The sequence below is a fragment of the Plectropomus leopardus genome, chromosome 7, assembly GCF_008729295.1.
Source record: "Plectropomus leopardus isolate mb chromosome 7, YSFRI_Pleo_2.0, whole genome shotgun sequence".
Lineage (NCBI taxonomy): Eukaryota > Metazoa > Chordata > Actinopteri > Perciformes > Serranidae > Plectropomus > Plectropomus leopardus.
In genome coordinates, this window is record NC_056469.1 from 1,176,825 (window position 1) to 1,199,595 (window position 22,771).

General features: G+C 41.3%; 1 protein-coding gene across 1 annotated transcript; it reads left to right on the forward strand.

The window, feature by feature from the left end:
* Positions 1 to 1,209: 1,209 nt before the first annotated feature.
* On the forward strand, positions 1,210 to 15,237 carry fbl (fibrillarin). The gene is made up of 9 exons (XM_042490412.1): positions 1,210 to 1,309; positions 2,916 to 3,026; positions 3,307 to 3,453; positions 3,793 to 3,887; positions 4,645 to 4,815; positions 6,939 to 7,071; positions 7,907 to 8,019; positions 8,168 to 8,313; positions 14,076 to 15,237. The coding sequence occupies exons 1-9, from the start codon at positions 1,300 to 1,302 to the stop codon at positions 14,098 to 14,100; spliced, it is 951 nt and encodes a 316-aa protein (XP_042346346.1). The 5' UTR covers positions 1,210 to 1,299; the 3' UTR covers positions 14,101 to 15,237.
* The last annotated feature ends 7,534 nt before the right edge of the window (positions 15,238 to 22,771 follow it).

A 22,771-nucleotide genomic window follows, 5' to 3' on the forward strand; every position in this document is an offset into this window, starting at 1 on the left:
TGTAGCTTAAAAGCGCTTTGAGTGGTCAATTAGACTAGATTTCACCAATTATCTTCTACCAGTCTGTGATGGCCAGCGCACTCTTCTTTGCTGTGGTGTGCTGGTGGGGTGACAACAAGGCTGGTGAGGCCAGCAGGATCAATAAACTGGTTAAGAAAACCTGCTCTGTGGTGGGCCTTCATCTGGACAATCTGGAGACCGTGGCTGAGAGGAGGATCATGGACAAAATCTGGGCAGTCCTGGACAATCCCTCTCACCCTCTCCATGACGAGCTGCGGCAGATGGGCAGCTCATTCAGCCAGCGCATCATCACACCCAGGAGCCGAACTGAGTGCTTCAGGCACTCCTTTGTGCCCACCGCCATCAGACTGTATAACAGCAGGGGAGGCCACACGCTGTGATTGTACTGATACCCCCCAATCCACAATCCACGGTCAACACTGTCAATACAGACTCTGACACTTACTTTCTACACTGTATTAAATAACATGACATAACATAACATGTACTTCTGCACTTTAATATTTATTGACATTCTTCTAATACCACATCTATCCATCCTCTTCATATGCTACTTCAACTATATTGCGCCTTGTATCATAGTATACCTCGGTCTACTACTGCACACTATTTCATGATAAAAAAAATTGCACTGCTCACTATACTGTCTACACAACTGCTGCTACCATTCACACTGTGTCACCTTATAACATCACTGTCACTTTAACTTCCATCTACTGCACTGTACCTCTATTTTTTATTCGATTTGTATTCTTGTACAGTTTGCTTGTACAGTACATTGATCATTTATTTATTATATGTTATTCTATTTGACCTTCATGCTTATCTTATCTTATCTTATCTTATCTTATCTTATCTTATCTTATCTTATCTTATCTTATCTTTTATCTTATCTTATCTTATCTTATCAGATTTGGGCCATGGGCTATATGTTGAGTATCACTGCTGTAGATCCTGGCTGGCTCATTGTCTGAATATGGTGCTATCACTGGGATAGACGTGATTCCAAAATTCTCTTAAATTATAATTCAACTAGACAAGTAGCCCTCTCCGGTGCCATAATCAATGAAATGACAAACGATTGTTGTTGGCGATATTTATTTGCACACTCCACGGCAGCAGGCGGCAGTAGCGTCCCTCTGTGCGAACACATGGCGCCTCAGTAGAAGAAGAGAGTTACCAAAGCTGTACATGTGGTCCACTGAGTGAGAGCTGCAGAGGCACAGAGGAGCGCAGAGCCAGTCCACTGCATCGATACGAAACTTTACATCAGATAACATGAGGCCAGGTACAGTACATATGATTAAGATAGTATTTTAACTGTGTATGTGTAAGTTTAGGGTGAGTTAAGCTGTCCGCGCTGTTTTTGAGGTGAAATGTGTGTGCGTATGTGTGCTCGGCCTACACCGCCATGCTGCTCGTTAAACCTCAGTAAACTGTTGTCACTGGAAATACGAGGCCGACAAGTGTGTGGACGCTTTAGCGATGTATCTGATTCGTAACATTTGCGATAAAATGTCAAATGAACGTTCGGTGAGTGAGTTAAAAGCGTTAACCTGCGGCCCCGCGCAGCCCTCACGTGCTGAGCCTCCGTCAGCAGCAGAGAAGTGGCCACGCGCTCTCCGACACAATTAGTAACATATATGCTATGTCCAATGATTGACTGTGTTTCTAAGGTAATGAGACAGAATGAAAATGTTAAGTAAGTTGACTTTTTTGTACTCAGTGCCAGGAGGCAAAAGTTGACGATAGCTTCCGCTAACATTAGCACGAGACGGAACCTCGTGTATTTGTGTTAAATATCGGAGCCTGCAGGTCTGGGTTCCACACATGGTTCCACACCGTCACGGATCAAAGATGTGTGTCACATGTTCTATCATTATACACCTATTGGATCACTCCAGGGCCGTGGATGTACGTAAAACTTTCTTCGTATTTCGGGTGATGCGGACATTTTTTTTGAAAACGCAATAGCACAGAAGACTTTAACCCTTTCAAATCAGCTGCGACATCACATTTCTTGTGCTACTTTCAGACACCTTTCATAAAGTAGATTAACCTGTGAACCCTGAGCAAATTGGGGCTATGTCGTTTAAAAAAAAACATGGGAAAAGCTACCTGGTAAGAAATGTTATATAAATTTCAAGAAATAAGAAGACTTAGAAAATAATTTTCAAAAGCTAAGGAAATCGTTCAGTGAAAAAATATATTTAAAATGATCAGAAAGTTATTTTAGGAAAATAACAATAACGAAAACTGACTGATCATAGTCCATTTCTGACTATATATCCCCCTAAAGACTACACACTGGAGCTTTACTTGTACCTTGCACAGTTTTTCACCATCAGTGGAGATTTTTTTGAAGGACTCGGCAATTCATTGAATTAAAAAAAAAATAGAGTTTTGGCTTCCTATTAGTATTGGAAGCACGGTGTGCTCACTGTTGCCAAATTGACTTCTTCATCACCACCAGGTTTAGCAACTTTCCTTGTCACTTATACAAACCATCAGGGAAGAGGCTGGAAATCCATCCTCATACAGTATATTGTTATTCATTCCCATGCATACTGTTCAGAGTAAGCCCCTTTGTGTACTGTTATAAATATTTAATTCATCTTTTTACAGAGAATTTTTTTAATGTTCATTATAAAGTTCATGAAATCCAAGTTTGTTTTTAAATTTCCGTAAATGCATAATGTTCCAAAAGTCCGTGAGTGATTATGTAAAATAATTGTGTTCTCTTGTATTGACCTAAATAATTGTAATTGTGACTTTGCATAATCAAGCAGCCCTGTTTTAAAGAGGTGCACAGTAGCTCTGCCAGCTTCATGTGTCAGCTCTGTTGGTATTCTGTATCCTCCTCATGCTCACTTTTATCTGTGTTTGTCTTTCAGGGTTCAGTCCTCGTGGGGACAGAGGAGGAAGAGGACGAGGGGGAGGTAGAGGAGGATTCGGTGACAGGGGAGGACGAGGAGGAGGAGGAGGAGGATTCAGAGGAGGAAGAGGTGAGAGTAGCAACTATTGTAACTATCGTGCCATGTGTTCTGCATGAACATTACTGTAGTTCAAATCAAATGAGGCATTAAAACAGCCTTTCCAAGCAATTCAGAACATAAGACGTTTTTCATAAAGAACCCAAATACTACCGGAGCTGTATTTATAGCAAATGCATTTCCTTTATGAACATAATATATTTGAATTCTAACCTCCAATTAAAGCATGAGTGGCTCTGTGTCACCACAGAACAGACCCCGGCTGCTCTATTAAAACGTGTCTGTTTTTCAGGTGGTGGATTCAAATCTCCAGATCGTGGAGGATTTCGGGGCCGAGGGGGCGGCCGAGGCACCCCTCGAGGCAGAGGAGGGAGGGGTGGTGGCAGAGGAGGCTTTGGGGGAGGGAAGAAGGTCTTGGTAGAGCCACACAGACATGAAGGTTTGTGTTAGCATTGTTTTGTCATGATGTGTGCTGGATCCCTGTGGGTGGTTTGGTTACATGCTGAGATTTGTTGCTCTGACTTTCATTCCAGCCCAGTTTTTCCATTAACAGTTTATTTTGTTCAGTGGCAGCCTACTAATGTAGATGCAAAATGGTGTAGTATAAAACCAAGAGAAAGCATCCATCCACCTTTAGAGTAACTGCAGGCACACTGAGAAAAAGTCATGGCATGTACTTGCATTGTTTTTTGTCTGTCGCACTATATTCATCAGTAATAGTTAACAGACTCAGATGGTGTGTTGAGTAGACACTGACCCGTGTGTTTGTGTCTGTCAGGAGTGTTCATCTGCAGAGGGAAGGAGGATGCCCTGGTGACCAAGAACATGGTGGTGGGAGAGTCCGTGTACGGGGAGAAGAGGATCAGTGTGGAGGTAAGTTAAGAGTTAACAGCAGCTCAAGGCAAATTTCCATTACAGATTTGTGCAAAATTTAAGCAGTATTTTTGAAATATTGCTAAAACACAATTGTGAGATGACTGTTTTACTGAGTGATGTTCTCCAACTTCTCCTCTGGCAATAACGTTCCAAGAAGCATGGTGATGGATGTTCAAAACATCAGCAGCTTTATTTCTATTGCAGCCACCACACTAGCTGTCATTATTTCCAATCCAAGGCCACGTAGGCGTGTTATGGGGCCACAAAGTGACTCCCTTATACGTGGGAGTGGCCATGTATGAAGGATTTCTGGGAGGTGATAGTCCACGATTTGAGGGAGCCAGTTCCTACTGACAAGCACATAGCCATAGCATCATGTGACCTAGAAAAGCCATTTTCCATTCCATTTTGCTGAATATGGCTTTTTCAAATCATCTGAAATACCATCTTATGCGAGTGTAAACCCTTTTTTCAAAATTGACATGTTTCCGTTAGGGGTGTTTTTAAATTAGCAGTTTCAGTTGGCTCAATTTGAGGGTTAATGGAAACTCGTCTACAGTGATCACATTGAAGACGTTGTCACACAACGGGTGAATTATCTGTCTGTCAAGTTCTTTATTGTCAAGTGCACACCAGTACCACAGTGTGTCCAATATAGAAACACCTCTGCAGTCAGGAAGAGTCCACAGCTGTGGTCTTCAGTGTTATGGACAGACTTTGTCAAATTATTTTTAATTGTTCTCTCACCTGTCAGGAAGGAGAGGCTAAGATTGAATACAGAGCCTGGAATCCATTCCGCTCCAAGCTGGCAGCAGCCATTTTGGGAGGAGTCGACCAGATCCACATCAAACCCGGAGCGAAGGTCATGTACCTGGGAGCTGCTTCTGGAACCACAGTGTCCCACGTCTCTGACATTGTTGGACCTGTGAGTACAACACTCTGTCAGTGCATTTCAAAGGTTGAAATTATTGAATTATTGGTCTAATACAAACCAACACCACACATGTGGCCGAGCCTCAAGTATTTTCCTGGAACTGTAAACTGTAGTTTTACAATATGAATGTATATGGTGTACCTATACCCTTTATTAGCTGCTTTTACACAGAGATGGTGCTATTGAGCTGTCCCTTCTTTATATCTTCTTCGCATGTCTACACAGAAGCAAACAATGGCGACAGCATTCTACTAAGCTGTGTGATCATACACTGCATCGTTGCAGTCTGCAATCAAAAGAGGCATGACGGCCCTGACGAGTAACACAGCAGCGTCTGTGACATATAATATACACGACTGCGGAGCTTTCTAAACAATAACAAAGGCAAAATGTGTCAATCACGGTAATTTGCCTTCTCTGTTATATATATGGCGGCTGATGTTGTCCTCTGCTTATAGGGTAGGGAGTTCCTGAATATCGTTATTTTCCTGGTTTTAGGACATTTACATAGAGCTGAGAGATAAATCGATTTTATCAAACAATTCAAATTTCTGCTTTAGGACAATTTAAAAGTGAAAATCTAGATTTTCTCTCACCACTGTCTTTGGGCTTCCGTAGTTCAAAGTGGGCTGCACCCTTCCCCCGCACTTACCTCTTTGAGATACACACGCACACATGACAACACGAATGACAGTGAAGAGTATATTCCCAAGAAAGGCTCCTTCTCTTCAGTCTTTTGGAACTGATTCGGTTTTGCAGTGTCAGATCTTGAACAAACCACAGTCTGCTGCAAAGTTTTTTAAAGTCTGTTACAACTAAAGGCAGCAGTATGTCAGCTTTATTTCAACATCTCAAACAGAGGTTGCAGCCGACATTAGTAGAACCGTTTTCCGGTTGTGTCCCGTATGACAGGAAAGCTGCCCAATGCAGAGCTGTTACTGAGTCAGTCGCACTGCATATTACTAAAGATACAGTGTCCATATATACAGCGGAAAAGCCTGCAGGCTTATCCACATGCTAAAAACTATCCTCCCCAGCTACAGTATGTGCTACCAGCCGCCCCGCCTCATCTGTACAACTGAACATGTGAAAAGATTTCAGAGAGCTGGAGGGGATGCGGTTTGACTCCACTACAACAGACCTGTGGTCCACTCAGTTTAACACAAACAACAGCATTATTTGTTAACATGAAACTCATGATGCATGACGGCTGTATGATTTCAGGATTGATCATTTTCAATACTCCACTGCTTCAACTGCAAAACTGTTTAATATGCAAAATTGTGCAATATGCAATACTGACTTGAAGCCCTCTACATTTTTCAGTTTACCTTTCTTAATTTTTGTTGTTAAAATTAAAGCAAAACTTGTTTTGAGTAATTTTTTTGTTATTCGTAGTTTGTTTTAAGAGGTGAAAAAAATGAATAAAATTGTATATAGAGTTTGGTTGAAAAAAAAATTGGAGGTCTTATTTGATACCGCACCAACCACAAATTTACTACCGTTGTTCCTTTTTTATATTAGCAACTAGTTGCTAACAGCTGCTTTTTTAAAAATCTCCTGCGTTTTGGTCACCAACATGATTCATAATCAAACATCACATTCCCATCCATGGTCACATCTTTCCAGCTTTAGGTTTTACATAGACCTTGTTACTGTGCTGTTAATGTCTCTGGTCCCAGCTCAGAGGTGAGACCAGTCTGGGTCCCTTTCCGTGATCCAACATTATATATAGAAGGGCGAGGCGGCATAGGAGCGTGATGTTTCCCCCTTGCGCAGGCAGTGTGAATGTAGCCAACATTTGACATGCGCAAATAAGATGTGTGTTAATTTGCCATAATCCTTTAAATACAGCCATAGAGAGCTGAGCAAAAAAACCAGAAGCTCAGTGTTCCACTTATCTATCGCTCTGTGCCGAACAATCTAAAGTAGACTAAACAGAAAGTAAAAATGCACAATTGAACCTTAATGTGACATTAAGCTGAGCCTCACCTTAGTTAAACCACGACTTTATGTTTCTTACCTGAGGGGAAGTGAAAAATAATTTCCGCGTGATTTGTTTACAGGGACCCTTTCTGTTTAAAGGTAATGTTGAAGTGTCCTGTGTGTTACAGGAAGGGCTGGTGTACGCTGTGGAGTTTTCTCATCGGTCAGGTCGCGATCTTCTCAATGTGGCAAAGAAGCGCACAAACATCATTCCAATCATTGAAGATGCTCGCCACCCACACAAATATCGCATGCTGGTTGGTAGGTAGTCCTGAGCCGCAGTATGAACACCACACAGGTCGGCAGAGGACATTTCAACCTCTTTTACAGCAACAGTCCTGCACCTAATTTTTAAAATTTCTACCTAAAAAAATTGGTTCAGAACCTCAAAAAATGGTTCTTACTCAGCTAGAACCAAAAACTAGCTGGTCTTGGTTCTTGACCTGAAGTGTTATCTGTGACGACATCAGTGAACATGTTATATTCTTCAGTTTGGAGAGAGACGATGGAGAAGTCAAGTGAGAATATCATTTTTTTTTTAAAAAATGCTCGTGCAGTGGTCTCATTAATAGCTGGTTTATGCTTGTTTTTTGGGGGAAAACAATTATCTGTAATAACAGAACAAAAGCTGGCAGGTAATTGGTGTAATCTACAATCATGCGTATTGTTTATTACTGTTGTACATCGTGCAACACCTTTTATCGATTATGCATCCCTGATTGCAATGGCTCCACTCAAGACTGGTAAAAATGCAGGCTGGTTCACTAGATTGCACCAAGGTTCCAAGAATCCCAAATGGAACTGGATCAAAATTTGAACTAATTTGACCAGAACTAATTTGATGGAAAAGGGATGTTATTAAAGTTGTAATTGTGAGTAGCAGTCTGCTCTGAACAAATGACTAAACCATGAATCCAGTATGACCCAGTAACCTACATAATGCACACTTGAACTCACTGTTAACATCATCTTTGTCATGTAGCTTGACAAATTTGCATATTGTTGAGAATGTCAGTGTAGAAAAACAGTGCAGTCCTTGGGCTCTTCTCCAACATGAAGTCAAATGTCCACACGGTAACAGTGTGTCCCTCTGCAGGTATGGTGGATGTTATTTTTGCTGATGTTGCCCAGCCTGACCAGACAAGGATTGTTGCTTTGAACGCTCACAACTTCCTGAAGAATGGAGGACACTTTGTTATCTCCATCAAGGTACAGTGATGAGCGCCTCTGCCCTTCAGCCTTCAGTGTACTTACAAGTGCCAAGTCCAGTTATGTGACTATTTGTGACTAGTTTTCTCAGTTTTTACTGTGAATATTGTGAGTGGTGTAGACCCTGACGTGTGTTGTTCTACTTTAGGCTAACTGCATAGACTCGACGGCGGCTGCAGAGGCAGTGTTTGCCTCAGAAGTGAAGAAGATGAGTGCTGAGAACATGAAACCTCAGGAACAGCTCACACTGGAGCCTTATGAGAGAGACCACGCTGTGGTGGTTGGTGTTTACAGGTAAGCCACCATCACACTGCTCTCCCTGACTGCCTCATATGAGGTGTTTCATAAACAACTGCAGTGTTTTAGTGAATACAGACAGAAATAATGACCCAATATGAAGAAAGCTTAAGCAGTATTACGGTATACCAGGGTATTAAGAAATCCTGAAGGTATGTAGTGCACAGCATGCACCGCCAGGGCTCAGTCTGCGGTCTCTAAAGGTGGAACAGGCAGCTGAGGTGAAAGAAACAGCTACACCTAGTGGTTGAGGGAGAAGTTACAGGACTGTAAACAGCTGACAAAGAGCGACTGTGGGGAATAACAGCAAGTTTTATATCTAACTTGGTAAATTAAGGATTTATTAGGACCAAACTTGAGCTGGTGATCGTGGAACAGTGGACTTACTAAATGCATTACTATTAAGTGTAGTGCCATGTACTAAACCTGCCATATACCATATATGGTGGGGAAATTAATTTTTCATAATGTTTTCTTAAACGGGATATAGCTTATTAGTGAACATCAGTATAAAATACAAATGTAAATATGCTCGCAGGACTGCTAATTTACATCCGTAGTCCCTTGGCAGCTAACAGACAATAGAAATAAGAAAAAGAAAGAGAAAAACAAAACAATTCATAAAGAGGAAAAGGTGCATTAACAGTAGCAATGTAAACTATATGGCATAAAATTTGCAGGAAGATATAAAACACGAGATAACGCCAAACGCCTAAGAGGAAAAAAACAAACTGACTGAATAAGTATTTACCCCTGTCACGATGCCACATCTACAGGGCTTTTACACACACATAAGCTGGCTTTGCTTGACTGGGTTTGACTCAGCGCGCCGGCTCAGTGCGGAAGAGATTTGCGTCCCCATTCCAACAGGGCTACCTGTCTGAAGTTGTGTCTTTAACTGATGATAGCTTGTCTTTAGTTTTGAAGTTTAAAATCAGCAGGCGGAGCCTCAGCTGAAAGTCCTCCGATATTTTGTTGCCAGTGTTCTTTCCATCACACAGCAGGCAGGTGGAAGAAGGTGAGATGTTTGCAGAGGTGCAGTCAGAGCCTGCTGTCTGTAACATCTCACTGTGGCTGTTTCTGCTCTGACTCTCTTCCCCGTGGAATTTGTAAATGTGTTTTTGTTGAAGAAAAGCTGCTAACAAAATTCTGCTAATTTGGTGAAAAATACATTTAGTTTCCTGCAGATTCTTTACATAAAAGTCTTGTTATTTGGTTATGTAAAACTCTTTATTGTTAAGCAGCAAAATAAGCAACTGTTGTGTTTTCATCATCAGTAACATAACAGACTCCTGTATGGCGGAAAGCAAACATGCAACAGTGAAATAAAGCATATATCTCAGTGTTTGTACGAACCTGACCAAAACAAACAGAGTCATTTGGAAGCTACAGAAGTACTGAGAGCTGAATATGCAGAGACTTTCCAAACTTTTCTCTCCCTGGTCTCCTGCACAGAAAGGAGTTGCCACACTTTTTTTTTTAAGGGTGGTCATCGGGGCTTGGCTGAGTTTGACGGGATGTCACAGCTACCCACTTGGAGGAGGTCAGGTGTGCTTTTGGCCTGACTCCAGAGATGGTCCATCTGGAGTGCAGCTCGGCACAAGTTGCTGCGTTTTAACTGACAATAAAACGTAAATATGGGTCTATTCCCTGGTAGCTTTTTGCCCCGCTGACTGAAACTTTGTTGCAGCGATTTGTGTTTCCTTTGTCAATTTTAACATGCAATGCCTTGCCCGAGATGGACCCTCTCCGCAGGAGGTCCAAAATGGTACAAAACCACCTCCAAGCCGATATTGGTGATGTCTCGCTGACCGCAACCAACCCCTGACAAACCCCTGCACCCACTGAAAAAAGCGTTTGTTTTATAAGACTCCAGACTCCACTCACCTCTGTCTGTGCAGGAGAACAGAGAGAAGAGTGTATTCAGCTCTTAGGTCTTTTGTAGCTTCTAAGTGAATCTCTTGCTTTCATGTTTGCTGCTGAAAACACAACATTGCTTTATTTTGCAACTTTACAATAAACACTTTTACATAACAAAATAATGGGAGACTTTTGTTATGAAGTATCCATAGGAAATGAAGAGTGTATCACAATTAGTGGCAATTTGTCAGAGGCTTTTCTTTCATTTATTTTTTTATTAGTTAAAAATAGATTACTGATACCACAAGGAGGAAAGTGAAAGCTGAAGAGCAGCAGACAACAGCTCACCTCCAACAGGTAAACCTCTGTAGCCTGCCTGCTGTGTAATGGAAAAACACATGAAACAGCTGGGAACATTAGCCCACTTAAATGTCATCACTTTAGACAAGCCCTCATCAGTTAAGACACACCTTCAAGCGGGTAGCCCTGTTTTAATGAATGCGCAAATCCCTGCAGAGTTAGGCTGACGGGCCAAGCCAAGCCATCCCATGACAGTCAAAAAATGGCGGTGGAAGCAGTAGGACTGGGCAAGATGACTGAAAAATAGTATCAGGATATTTTTAGGCTATATCACAATACACCATATACATATATTGATGTTTTGAAATCTCTAAATTATTGTAAACTACTAAAATAAATAAGTAAATTAATTACAGTTACAAATGAAGTAGCTACTGCCATAAAATGAAGTTAGATAAACTACTGTTTGTAGGCATGGAATGAGCTGTGCCTTGAAAAACTGTCCTCTGTCTTCTTTAAACTATTGTTATAATAAAGTTTAACAAAATACTGCTATATTGTTAAATAAAGAATAACGTTAAAGTACTGTTTATAGTAAAGTTAAATTACGTATTGTTATAATTAAATAAATCAAAGCGGAGCCCATGGTGCATTTGTGCAAGGACCCGTCTTGTCTTTGGCCGAAAGGGTTAATGTTTTTGCTGTGGACTTGAAGCTTCCCGTCAACAGTTGGATGTTAGCGTTAGCAGGAAGTAAAACTGTAACGGCGGTATGAGGATTCATAAACTGCGAGCTGGAGACAAACTAAGATTGCAGAGATGCAAAAATTTGATTTCCAAGTGGCACTGCTGCTTCGTGGCTACAGAATGTGACTAAACAGTCATGATCGGAGCTCTGCAGTTAAAAAAAGGCACATAGCCTCACCTGCTCACAGTACTGCCACCAACACTCGTTAAGTTAGACTGTTACTGGAAGTCTGTTTAACCTGATGATTTATTCTTTGTGAGCTGTAAACAAACTAACAGCTCTCCAGTTCATAGACTTATAGTATTTGCAAGTCATAGTGGTGCTTCATGGTCGCAAAATGTGACTAGTGTGGAGCTCGGCAAAAGCCCTGCTGTGTTTGTTTGTTTGGCCTGTGGCTAACAAAACAAGATTTTTGCAATAAAGTCATTTTATACATCACAAGTGGAACAAGCTACATGGTTTGACTTGAGGTCTAAAGTACCAGTGGAAAAGCCCTATTTAATAATCACTGGTGCAGCCAACCAAGTAAAACAGAGATGATCTGTTTAAAAAAACAAAAAAACAAAAAAAAAAAAAAACAGTTGATGATCAGCTGATATCATACATCAGGGCTTCTATGTGTAAACTTGGACAGAAATGCAGCATAAAATTTCAACTATGAATGCCTGCCACAGAAGATCTATATTAACCTGTGCAATCTCTAGACAGGTCTTTCCAAAAGTATATTGTCATCTTTTTATCCCACCCTAGCTTTTTTCTTTTTTCTGTTTTCTCTCATTTTGCCTATAAGAAATGCCAACAAGAATATGCAAGGGACAGTTTTAGTTGACTAAATCTAATTTTTTTTTTTTTTTTTTGGATTCTATTCCAGCTAGAGCTGAATCCAGCAGCACTGTCCTGCATCCAGCTGCTGTGTTAACTCCAGCTCCATCTGGTGGACTGCTGGAAAGCTACATTTTCACCACATATCACACACATGACTTCTGTAAAACAGCTCATTTTACTTGACAGTGCAGCAGCATAGTGTGACTATAGGACACAACCTGTGCTGTCAGGCTATTATGGAAATGATAGTAATAGTTCAGCACAGTCCAGTTATTATATGACTCTTGTGGAGTTTTAAGATCGGGCTGCATTCATCAAAATAGCAACATACTACACACTGTTAGAATAATCCATGACAAATCCCTTTTAAAAAATTCAAATATAGACCTCCATAAGCACCTGTGGATACAGGTGAGGCTGGAGCTGAGGCTCTACCTGTAGGCTCATTTTGCTTTTTTACTCTCTGACCATTATTTTCATGGTTTGGACCACAATTTCAGTCAGTTATGGCAACATAGTACAAATGTTACAATTCTTGATTAATCAGTGGATTATTTCCTGGATCAGTCGATTAGCGGGTATTGAGCAGTCATGAAAACCCCGGAAAAACCCTTGTAAATTATAATTTCCAGTCCTGGAAAAGTTGTGGAAAACTAAATAATACCCTGAAAGTTTTGGAAAAGTCATGGAATTTTATTTCACAAACCTGTGTGATAACACATGATGTGTTCAAAGATAGTCAGAAATTTTAAAACACAACAATTTGTTTTTACAATTTATGGCTCTGATAAGTGGTGTCATTTTTGGTGAACTTTAAACAAAACATGCCTTCCTAACCTACATGCATGTTTTTTTTTTTTTTTTTTTAAATCACAAATCAAAACCAGATTTTAATCAAATAAAAAAAGCTGTTGTATAGTAATGAAAAAGAACAGATTAGGAGTATGAGTGGTGGTTTGTATGGTATTTAAAATTTGCCCCCAGAGTCATGGAAAAGTCCTGGAAATGTATTGAAGAAAGCGTGGATGAACCTTTGATTGTTTTTTGGTCACTAAAATGTCAGGAATGGTGAGAAAATCCATCAGTGTGTCCCAATACTCAAGATGGCGTCCTCTAATGTCATGTTTCGCCCTCAACCAAAAGATATGCAGTTTACTGTCATAGAAGAGGAAATAAACTAGAAAATAGTCCCATTTAAGAAGCAGGAAGTTTGACTTTTTTTCTCTCTTTAAAAATGACCCCAACATGGGGCACCGGATAGCTCAGTGGGTAGAGCGTTATGTACAAAGGCAGTGCCCTCGCTGGCCCTTTGCTGCATGTTATTCCTTTCAGCCTTACACTATGTCCTGTCAAATTACGGCAGAAGCCATAAAAAATCTTTAACAAAAAAACCCTACTCCAGAGAATTATCAAATTAATAGCTGAACATGTATCAATCAGTCGTTGCAGCTCCACATAGTGCTCAAAGTAAATTACAAGGATGTGTGAAAGAAAGTGACATAATTACCTCATTTGGCAAAAAAAACCAAAAAACAACTGCAAGCACACCCACAATGTTACTAATAAGCTTTCATTGTAAATTTGGGGGGGTGTTTACAGTGGATGGTTTGGTGATTCATTTTACTGTTCACTTTTGTGTTTCCTTCCAAAGAAGTTTGACCAAAGTTTGGGTTGCACTGTCTGCTACTGCAGTTGTACAGTATCTGCAGGGAACCTGCAGTAGTAGTTTGGCAGTGTGAGGTGGTGTAAAAACCAGGCTGTGGGTGCAGTGACCTGTGTTGGGATGAAAATCAACAGGCAGCAAGTTGCTCATGAATATGGTGAATTTAGGACAAGAGAACAGACAGGAATAAATGGGTCACGGTCCTGCTCCAGAGCCCCCCCCTCTCACTACTAATGTTTCCACAGTTGAGTTATGGTGACAGGTTGACACGTACATCCCAAACCGCAGCAGTCAGCTGGACATATATAGTGCCCGCTCTCTCTCATACATTGTGCTAACATGCTGATTTCCTCTCTGTCCTCAGACCTCCACCTAAACAGAAGAAATGAGGAGCAGAAGACGACTCAGGGATTACCATGTTCAACCACCATCTACTTTTTGTACTTTCAGTCTTGTCCATTGCCCTCCTCTCCAGCTCCGCCTGCGTGTCATGAAATCATGACTAGCAATCAGGGTAACAGTCGGCTGGTTTTCTTTTTCTCTTAATCCCCTGACAGTAAACTGACCAAACAACCAGCTGCTGGAGACTTAATTGGGAGAAGACTCCAAAACAGTTGGGGGCCATTTCATCCACAGGTTGTCATCTGAGTTGGTTAGTTATGTTTCAGCCATGTTAACATCTGTTATACACAAGTGATGCATATATCCAAGTGATTGTCAGCTCTGTATTTCTGTGCATCCACACACCAAAAAGAAAGAAAAGAAATGAGTGATTAAGAGAAAAATGTCCAGCCTCGTCTCACATGTTCTCAGCCTTAAAGTGAGCTGTGAGGGTTCTTTTTTAGTTCACATGCCTTTTTTGTGAACAAGTTACTTTGTACCCCGAGGAGTACTTCAGATGAGAAACTGCTCATGTACAAAGCTTTATTCAAAAATGTGCATGCAGTTATGCATGTTTAAAGAACTATGACGTGATTTAATTTTGGCTCCAGTGAAGTTTTTTTTGTTTGGCAAGTACTTTTATTTCAATATTTTATTGTTTCTCTGTGCTCCTGATCCTTTTCTTACTGGATGAAATTTTTTCATGTGTTTTTCTGGTCCCCTGTTCCTGACTTTCTTTATCAGGGTGCTTGTTTAAGATGGCACCGTCCCACACCGGCCGGGACACCCCAACTATATCCACACACCATCAGCTTCAGATGGCTTGTATTTTAAATGTATAGTAAGTTATCTGTTGGGACTTCTGTTCAGTAAAATATACTTTTTTAATGCTTTGTGTACTCTGTACAATACCCACACTTTGTGGGTACGGAAGCCTTGATGCTGATCTGTTTAGTGGTGAGCTGGTAAACTTGACCCTGTGTGTACAGACATATATAGATGGTGACTTTTTCACTGACTTGTAACTTGATAGTAGTATAGGTTTTGTGTTGGCAGAATATATACCAAAATGGTTGTAATTTGCAAATGATGTCTGTTTTTGACATAACTGAAACTTTGTTTTAATAAAATGTTTATGATTCTTGTTTTTGGTTGTAATATTTGAATAACTTCTTAAAGCTGTCAACATAAGAAGGACATGTACACATACTTTTTACATTTTAACAAAAAACCCAGCTTGTTAAAAAGCACTGAAAGTCTCCCTTTTGCAAGTGACAGGTCAGGTGGTCCATATGTAAGTGCAGCACTATTATCTCCACATAAGATAATGGCTAAATAGGCTGCTGCTGTCAGTCAAACCGAAGTTTAGATTTCAATGCATGGTTACAGTTGTCTGATTTGGGGGAGACAGAGCTGAGGCTGACACTGAGTTGGCTCGAGAAGTCAGTATTTAAATGTCAGTTAAAATCAACCATCTTACTCGCGCCAGAGCTGCCACTTCGTATATTCGGTGCGTGCACACAAATGCTTCATGTGAGTTCGGATAAGTCAATTACTACATGAAAACAAAGACAAACAGGCGACTTTTGGAAGTTACTTGTGTGACTGTCCGCGGTGGATTTGTTTTGGCAGCCATTTTGTGGGAAATTTGTCTGGAACGCGCCGGGCCATACTTGCCTGGTGTCGGGAGTGCGCTCTCAATGCAGCCCCTCTCCTTTGACCGATATTAACATCACGGAGGGGCTGGCCAGCGTAGAGCTAGCTGTAGCTGTGCCTGCTAAAATAGATTTAGTTCTTCGTAGCGTCTGCCTGTACTGTCCGACGGCCAGTCGGTTGGCCGTTGTCCGCTCAGCAGGCTGCAGTGTGCGGACTGTCTTCCTCTAAATTCCAATGGCAGTGGTTTATTAGACTGCTAGCATGCTAGCTAATAGCTAGCTAGCTAATGTTAGCTTCTTGCCTTTAAATTAATTTAAAAAGCTGACGGGCGTGCTAATCCACCCGGCCAACGCTGTAAATGTAAGGCAGCATCCTGCACATGTGATAGTAGATGTGGAACAGGTAAATGACGTTTCCTGGACAGAAAGAGGACTGAGCTCGAGGTGTCCGTTCATGAGGCGGCGGGCTGCCCACCTCCCCTTAGGCACGGCTAGCTGTGCTGCACCGGCAATCAGTCCCCATCGACAAGCCGCTCTCTGAGCTCCGGAAAATAACGCAAATTTACTGGAAAGTAATCTCACCGGGATTCTATCGGCAAATAATTTTGCAACACATTATTTGGATTTCTACTGTGGAAGAGGAACGACTGACCCGGGGGAGGGGGCTCGGTTCGTGTGGACGGAGGGAGAAAGGGGTTCCGAACATGGCTGCTACGCGGAACTTGGTTCGACACACCGCCTGAGGTAAGAAGCAGCCTGTCGGCATTGTCTTTTTGACATTCATGTATGAATCTGGTGGACTAGTGGATTCTTGTCTCTAAAACGTGTGTGTTAGAGGCGTGACAGTCAATCAGTGGGAACAGTGCTTGGCAGCATAATGTCAACGGTCCCCCTTCCTCTCTGCTCGCCCCTGTCAGCCGGCCTCGTGTCCCCATTCCTCAGCCGCTGCTCAGATGGCTAATGGGGCAGGCAGGCTTCAATCAAATAGCTGGCTTAACGCCGGTGGTGGACAATGGATCGTGTTGAATAGTTAAGGCTTGGCTGTCGTTGCTACTGTAGCTGAGCCGTGCATTATGATGATGGACTACATAATGTTCCCCTGTTTTAGCAGCATGCAATGTCCTCTAAGTCAAACGTTAGCGTTCTCCACCCCCTGTCCTTCTACTTTACATTGTGACTGTGTCGCTTCTAACAGCTCGCCATCTGGCGAGTTCACCAAGTGTTGGGTTGTTCATAAAGAGGCTAACGATTGATGCGATTATCAGTGCGTGTGTGTGTGTGTGTGTGTGTGTGTGTGTGTGTGTGTATCTAGGCAAGCTTCAGCAGCGGCGGTATCGCGACCTGCCCTGAGTGAACGCACGACACCAGATAGAAAGGGAGAGGATGCCGGTGGACAGAGGGACACATGGGAAATGAATTGATGTGTTGGTACATAATCGAGACGTGTTGATATCCTCCAGTATACAGAGGGCGGTTCTGTCTTGGTGTGGCTTGTGGATGGCAATGGCTTTAGGTATGAAAGCAGGCAGCCAGCAACCCCCGACTGTCCTCTGCAGATCTGCAGCATTCATCTGCTACAGCAGCTAACGCTAGCCGCTAGCTTAGCTACCGCAGCAGCCCCAGCCCCTACCCTGCCCTAGAGTAGAGGGACACGGGCTCTCAGTTGCCGGGAGATGGCTGCTCATAGGAAGGGAGCAAGGCTGTGATGAGAGCAGTGCTTATGCACAGCTGGAGGACATCTTGACATCAGTGTGTGCCTACATATGGATCTCTGTGGTCCTCTTTTTTTGTCGTTGCTCTACAGAAAATGTAATCAAAAATAGTTGCCAATTTAAATGAGGAGGTTTTTCACAAACGATGTGCCCCCTCCCCCACCTCACTGAAGTTGGGGTTACTTTTTTTATTATGCTGATCACATTTTAGTCTCAAAATGGACATTTCTCCCTAACTACATTTACTTTAGTCTTTATCTTCTCAATTCAAGTCCTGCTACTAATATAGTCACTTGTCCACTTCCATCAAAAAGGCCATATATAGGCCATGATGAGAGATTTAAGATGGGAGAAAGGACAGATTTTCCCAGGTTTTGAAACTTCCATCAGAAGTGTTTTACAGACCAGTGAGGACATGCCTCCTCAATGTATGAGCTTCCAATGGAGTTGGACTTGTATTCCAGGCAGTTGCAGTGCCATTGAGATAGCTACGCAACATTATGTTGGGTTTATTATGTGTTACCATAAAAACTGGTATAATTTTTAGAATTTCTCAATGAGCAAGAAAACCAGATACTGAACTAAGTCTGAATGTTTGCCAATGTTGCCTCTAGTTGTAGAAATCCCTTCACAGTATCAGTTTCACCATCACAGACGCAGACTGTCCACAAAGGCAATGAGCTCTGTTCACCATGATGAACCTGCTGCTTAGTTTCACTTTGTCACCAGTAGGTATGAGTGGGAAAGGCACCCATGCCCAATCGGCAGATGAGCCATTTCCAACTACATTGTCTGTGAGCCCTGACCCCCTTACCAATGTCACCACTCCAAGCATGTATTAACGCTAAGATTCTATAGCATAAAGCAATAAAGGTACCAACTTAAAAAAAACCCACCTAATTTCATTTCAGTGTAAAATAACTTTTCAGTTTTTACGTGAAAGGACCAGTGTGTAGGATTTAGGGGAATATATTTGCAGAAATGGAATATAATACAATATAATATAAGTATGCTTACTTTAGTGTATAATCACCTTAAAATTAGAATCATTGTGTTATCCCGACTTTGGGAGCAGGTCCTAATTTATGGAGATCGACATGTTGCCATGTATCTACAGAAGCCCAGAATGGACAAACCAAACACTGGCTCCAATAATGGTCATTCACGTATTGTGTCAGCCACTGTAGTAAGAAGCTCAATACGATGAGCAGCGCTTGAGTTACATTGTAACATGAAATTTCTTTATTCAGTATTGCTAGTGGTTTAAATCACCAAATATGTTTGTTTTGGAGAGGAGGCGACCTTTGTGGATAATTCAGCTTCCGGTAAAACCTCCTAAACATCTGGATCTTAAGTTATCAGAAATAAAAGGTGACTTAACATTAGCATGTGTTGGACTAGTAGTATCATGCCAAACTTAATCAGAAATGCATGATGATGATTTTTAAGCTGAAACTGCTTTATTGGGTTCTTGATCAGCTTAAATAACATGGTCTGTTTGTTTTGGAGAGAAAGAGACCTCTGCAGATAATACGGCTCATGGTAAAAACCTCCCGAATGTCTGGATCCGGAAAAGGTGATCTTATGTAAACTCATGAGAGAAAAGTGGTGAGCATGTTGTGGGTGAGCAGCCCGTCCGCAAGACTGCCATCATGCAAGTTGTGGTGTAACAACAACTATTTGCATCAGTGCAAAGTATAAGGCCACTATATGCATTGGGATATGCACTCAAAAATAGATTTGAACATCAAGTCAAATCTTGTCAATTGGATCCCAGACTGGGTGCACAGTGGGAGTGGAGCATGAAGGAGTTGGCTTGTCAGTGCCAGACTTTCAGTGTTCTCTCACACTCCAAGATAACGCTCCATCCCACCGACACTATGTTAAGTACATTTTTGGCTTGCTTCGACCGATGAAGCGGTTTTGGAGTCTGTGTCTTTTGGCCTCAAACAGCCGGTGGACTTGTTCGCTGACTGACAGCACAGCTGTGACAACAAGCTCAGACTGTGTGTGACAGCTTTGACACACCAATTTCAGAACTTCTTAGACTGTGATAGACCAATTCCAAAACTTACCAGGAACTCTGGTGTCACTTAATCTTCTCCTTACTCTTTCTCTCATGGTCCCGTTCCTCTCTGCTCCTGTCCCTCTTCAATTCTGTTACTCAAGCTGAAACTTTTTCAATCTGAGCAGATGTGTCTGTGCTTCAGTTGCTGCTGCCCAGTGTGGGTCTGCATCTATCTGCCTCTGCTCACATCTGTCCATTGACTTAATAGGCATTCCTGCCCCCTCTTAATATTGATCATGCCATATAATGCAACTGAATGGCAGCATTCAACACATTTCATCTGGAAATTGTGGTTTGTGGCTGACTAAGGTGCGTTGAGAATGTCAGTGCAGCCAAGTTCAGACATTTGCTCTTTTTTGTAATGCATAATTAAATAATTAACGCATTTCACGTAATACAACACCCCAAATCAACTGACTTTGTTGAAATGTCCAAAGTAGGTATGAAAAGTGCTCAGGGTGTTAACAATTTTCTCCAAGTCATTACCCATTTCATCTACTTCTACAACCAGAACTAAGAGCCAAATGCAGGTAGATTTTGGCAAAAGGGCCTTAATTTGAAGAGTATTTTCACCACGCTGGTGTTATGTTATGTTTGTACCATAAGAGTAAAAATGCTGAGAGTCTCTGCCATGTTTTTTTTTCGTACACATCTAAACAGTGCTGCAAGACTGACTCGAGTGCTCCTAGTTGTCTGCACTTTTTGCTGAAGGGACATCAGATACTCCACAGAACTTTTGTTTGCCACTGGTCACGACTCTGTGAGGAGCAGGAGGCCAGACTTCATGGACGGTGCAGAGATGAGGGAGTATAAGTTGATTAAAATTAGGGATGCACAATGGTATCGGCTGATATTGGCTTTAAAATGAACTTTCAGAATCAGCCAACATGCTAATAATATGAGCACATCATATCATCACATCAGCCAATATCAGCTTTAAATGGAATCAGCCGACATGCTTTTTCTTGTTTTGCACAATGAATGAATATTATATACGTTGAAAAGCATTGTATATCATGTCTAAATCGGCTGGTGGGCCATCATGATAAACATTTGCATAACATGATGTAAATTCCACTACAGAAGAGACTTGATGATCACTTAAATTAGGTGGGGAAAAAGTGGATATATCACTATCTGTTATTGGCCAAATGAGTTATAAGTTAAGTTATAAGTTATAAGAGTTATAAGTTATATATTGGCATTTTGTGTATCAGCAAAAAATCCAATATCATGCATCCCTAATTAAAATGATTAAGCATCCAATAGGTTTGCAAAACCTTTAAATGTACTTTTATGCTTTATCCATAAAAACATTAAATAGTAAACACTTTTGGTTAAATTTAGAGGTTAAGACTTGTATTCAGACTTAAATGGATGTACCGATGATCAATATATCAAAATAATTTTGCGTCAAATTTTAATCTGGCATCTGCTTTAAATTTATACTCATCATAATGCCTTATTTCAATGAAAACACTGAAATCAATGTATATGAGGCACAAAAAGACAATGTTTTGAAGCAGCTTGGCTGTTAAATTTTTTTCACCTACCTGTCTCTTTGGCTGGTGAATCAAAAAGTTTATTTTGAACACTGTGTTATACATTGAATTATAAAACTAATTTAAAAAAGGATACAGTTGTTAAATGAGTTAGGACAATTAAAATGACATTGAACTACAGATTGAACTCTATAATATAGTCTCAATAATGTGTAATGAAGACAGATTTTATCATTATTACATATCATGATATGGGATATGTACACTGAGTAATATAAAAGCAGCACTTTTGTTTTTTTTAATTTAATTTTTCATGAGGTGAAACAAAAAGAAATCAGAGTTTTTCTGTGGACACAAAAGGCATATTTCTCTCAAATGTTATTTGCAGATTTGTTAAAATATTAGTGAGCATTTCCCCTTTTCCACGATAATGCACTCACCTGACAGGTTGTGGCTGATACAACATCATCATTACTACACAGGTGCGTCTTGGGATGGTCACAGTAAAAGGACACTGTAAAATGTGCTTTTTGATCACACAACACAACACCACATACGTTGCAAGTTTTGAGGGACTGAAAGAATGTCCAACAGAGCCGTTGGCCGTCAACTGAATGATCATTTTACCTCCGCATCCAGCATCTTCATCTGCAAGCTGGTCTGAGAGCTGTCTCAGTGAAGCTCATCTGTTCATCATCCTCACCAGGGTCTTGACATGACTGCAGTTTATCATCATAACTGACTTGAGTGGGCAGCTGCTCACCTTGGATGGCATCTGGCACTTCGGAGAAGTTTTCTCTTCACAGATGAATCCCTGTTTACACTGTACTGAGCAGACGGCATGTATGACATCATGCAGACGAGCAGTTTGCAAAAGCCAACGCTGTGAACAGAGTGCCCCATGGTGGCTGTGGGGTTATGGTATGGGCTGGCATAAGTCACAGAGTCACTGTGACGAGATCCTGATAGGCATCGTCACGCCATTCATCTGCCGCCATGACCTCGTGCTGCAGCGTGATGATGCACGGCTCCATGTTGCAATGATCTGTTGAAAGGACCTGGAAGCTGAAAACATCCCAGGTGTTGCACGATCTGCAGACTCACCAGACATGTCAGCCACTGAGCATGTTTGGGATCCTCTGGATCGGCGTGTATGACAGTGTGTTCCACTTCCTGCCAATATCCAGCAACTTCACACAGCTACTGAAGAGGAGTTGGACCGACAATCAACAACCTGATCAACTCTACGTGAAGGAGACGTGTCACACTGCACGAGGCCAAAGGTGTCACACCACATACTGATTCTTTGGGCTGTCTGTGACCAGAAAATGCATTTCTGCAGAACTAGCCATGTGAAATACTGATAAATGTCTTTTTTCAAGATCAAACTGCACATTTCAGAGTGTCCTTTTATTGTGTCCACCCCAAGATTCATCTGTGTAGTGATGATGCTGTTTAATGAGCATCTTGATATGTCACACCTGTCAGGTGGAGGGACTATCTTGAAAAAAGAAGAAGTGCTCACTAACATGGATTTTTAACACATTTTCTACAAAATATGAGAGAGATAATGCACTGATAAAAAATTACATAAGAATGCCTACCGGATATTCAATAAACAAACATAAGTATTTCATGTCCATAAAAGAGTAGGAGAAAGTAAATACTTATCAAATCCTACCTCCTTAAACACACACACACACACAAAATAAGTGTTATTGTTGTATATGTCATACATTTAA

Bases quoted from the DNA above. Each gene is read 5' to 3' on its own strand.
- fbl (XM_042490412.1), top strand. The intron at 7,072-7,906 runs GTAGGTAGTCCT...GTCCCTCTGCAG, and splicing joins CAAATATCGCATGCTGGTTG to GTATGGTGGATGTTATTTTT. The intron at 8,020-8,167 runs GTACAGTGATGA...GTTCTACTTTAG, and splicing joins ACTTTGTTATCTCCATCAAG to GCTAACTGCATAGACTCGAC.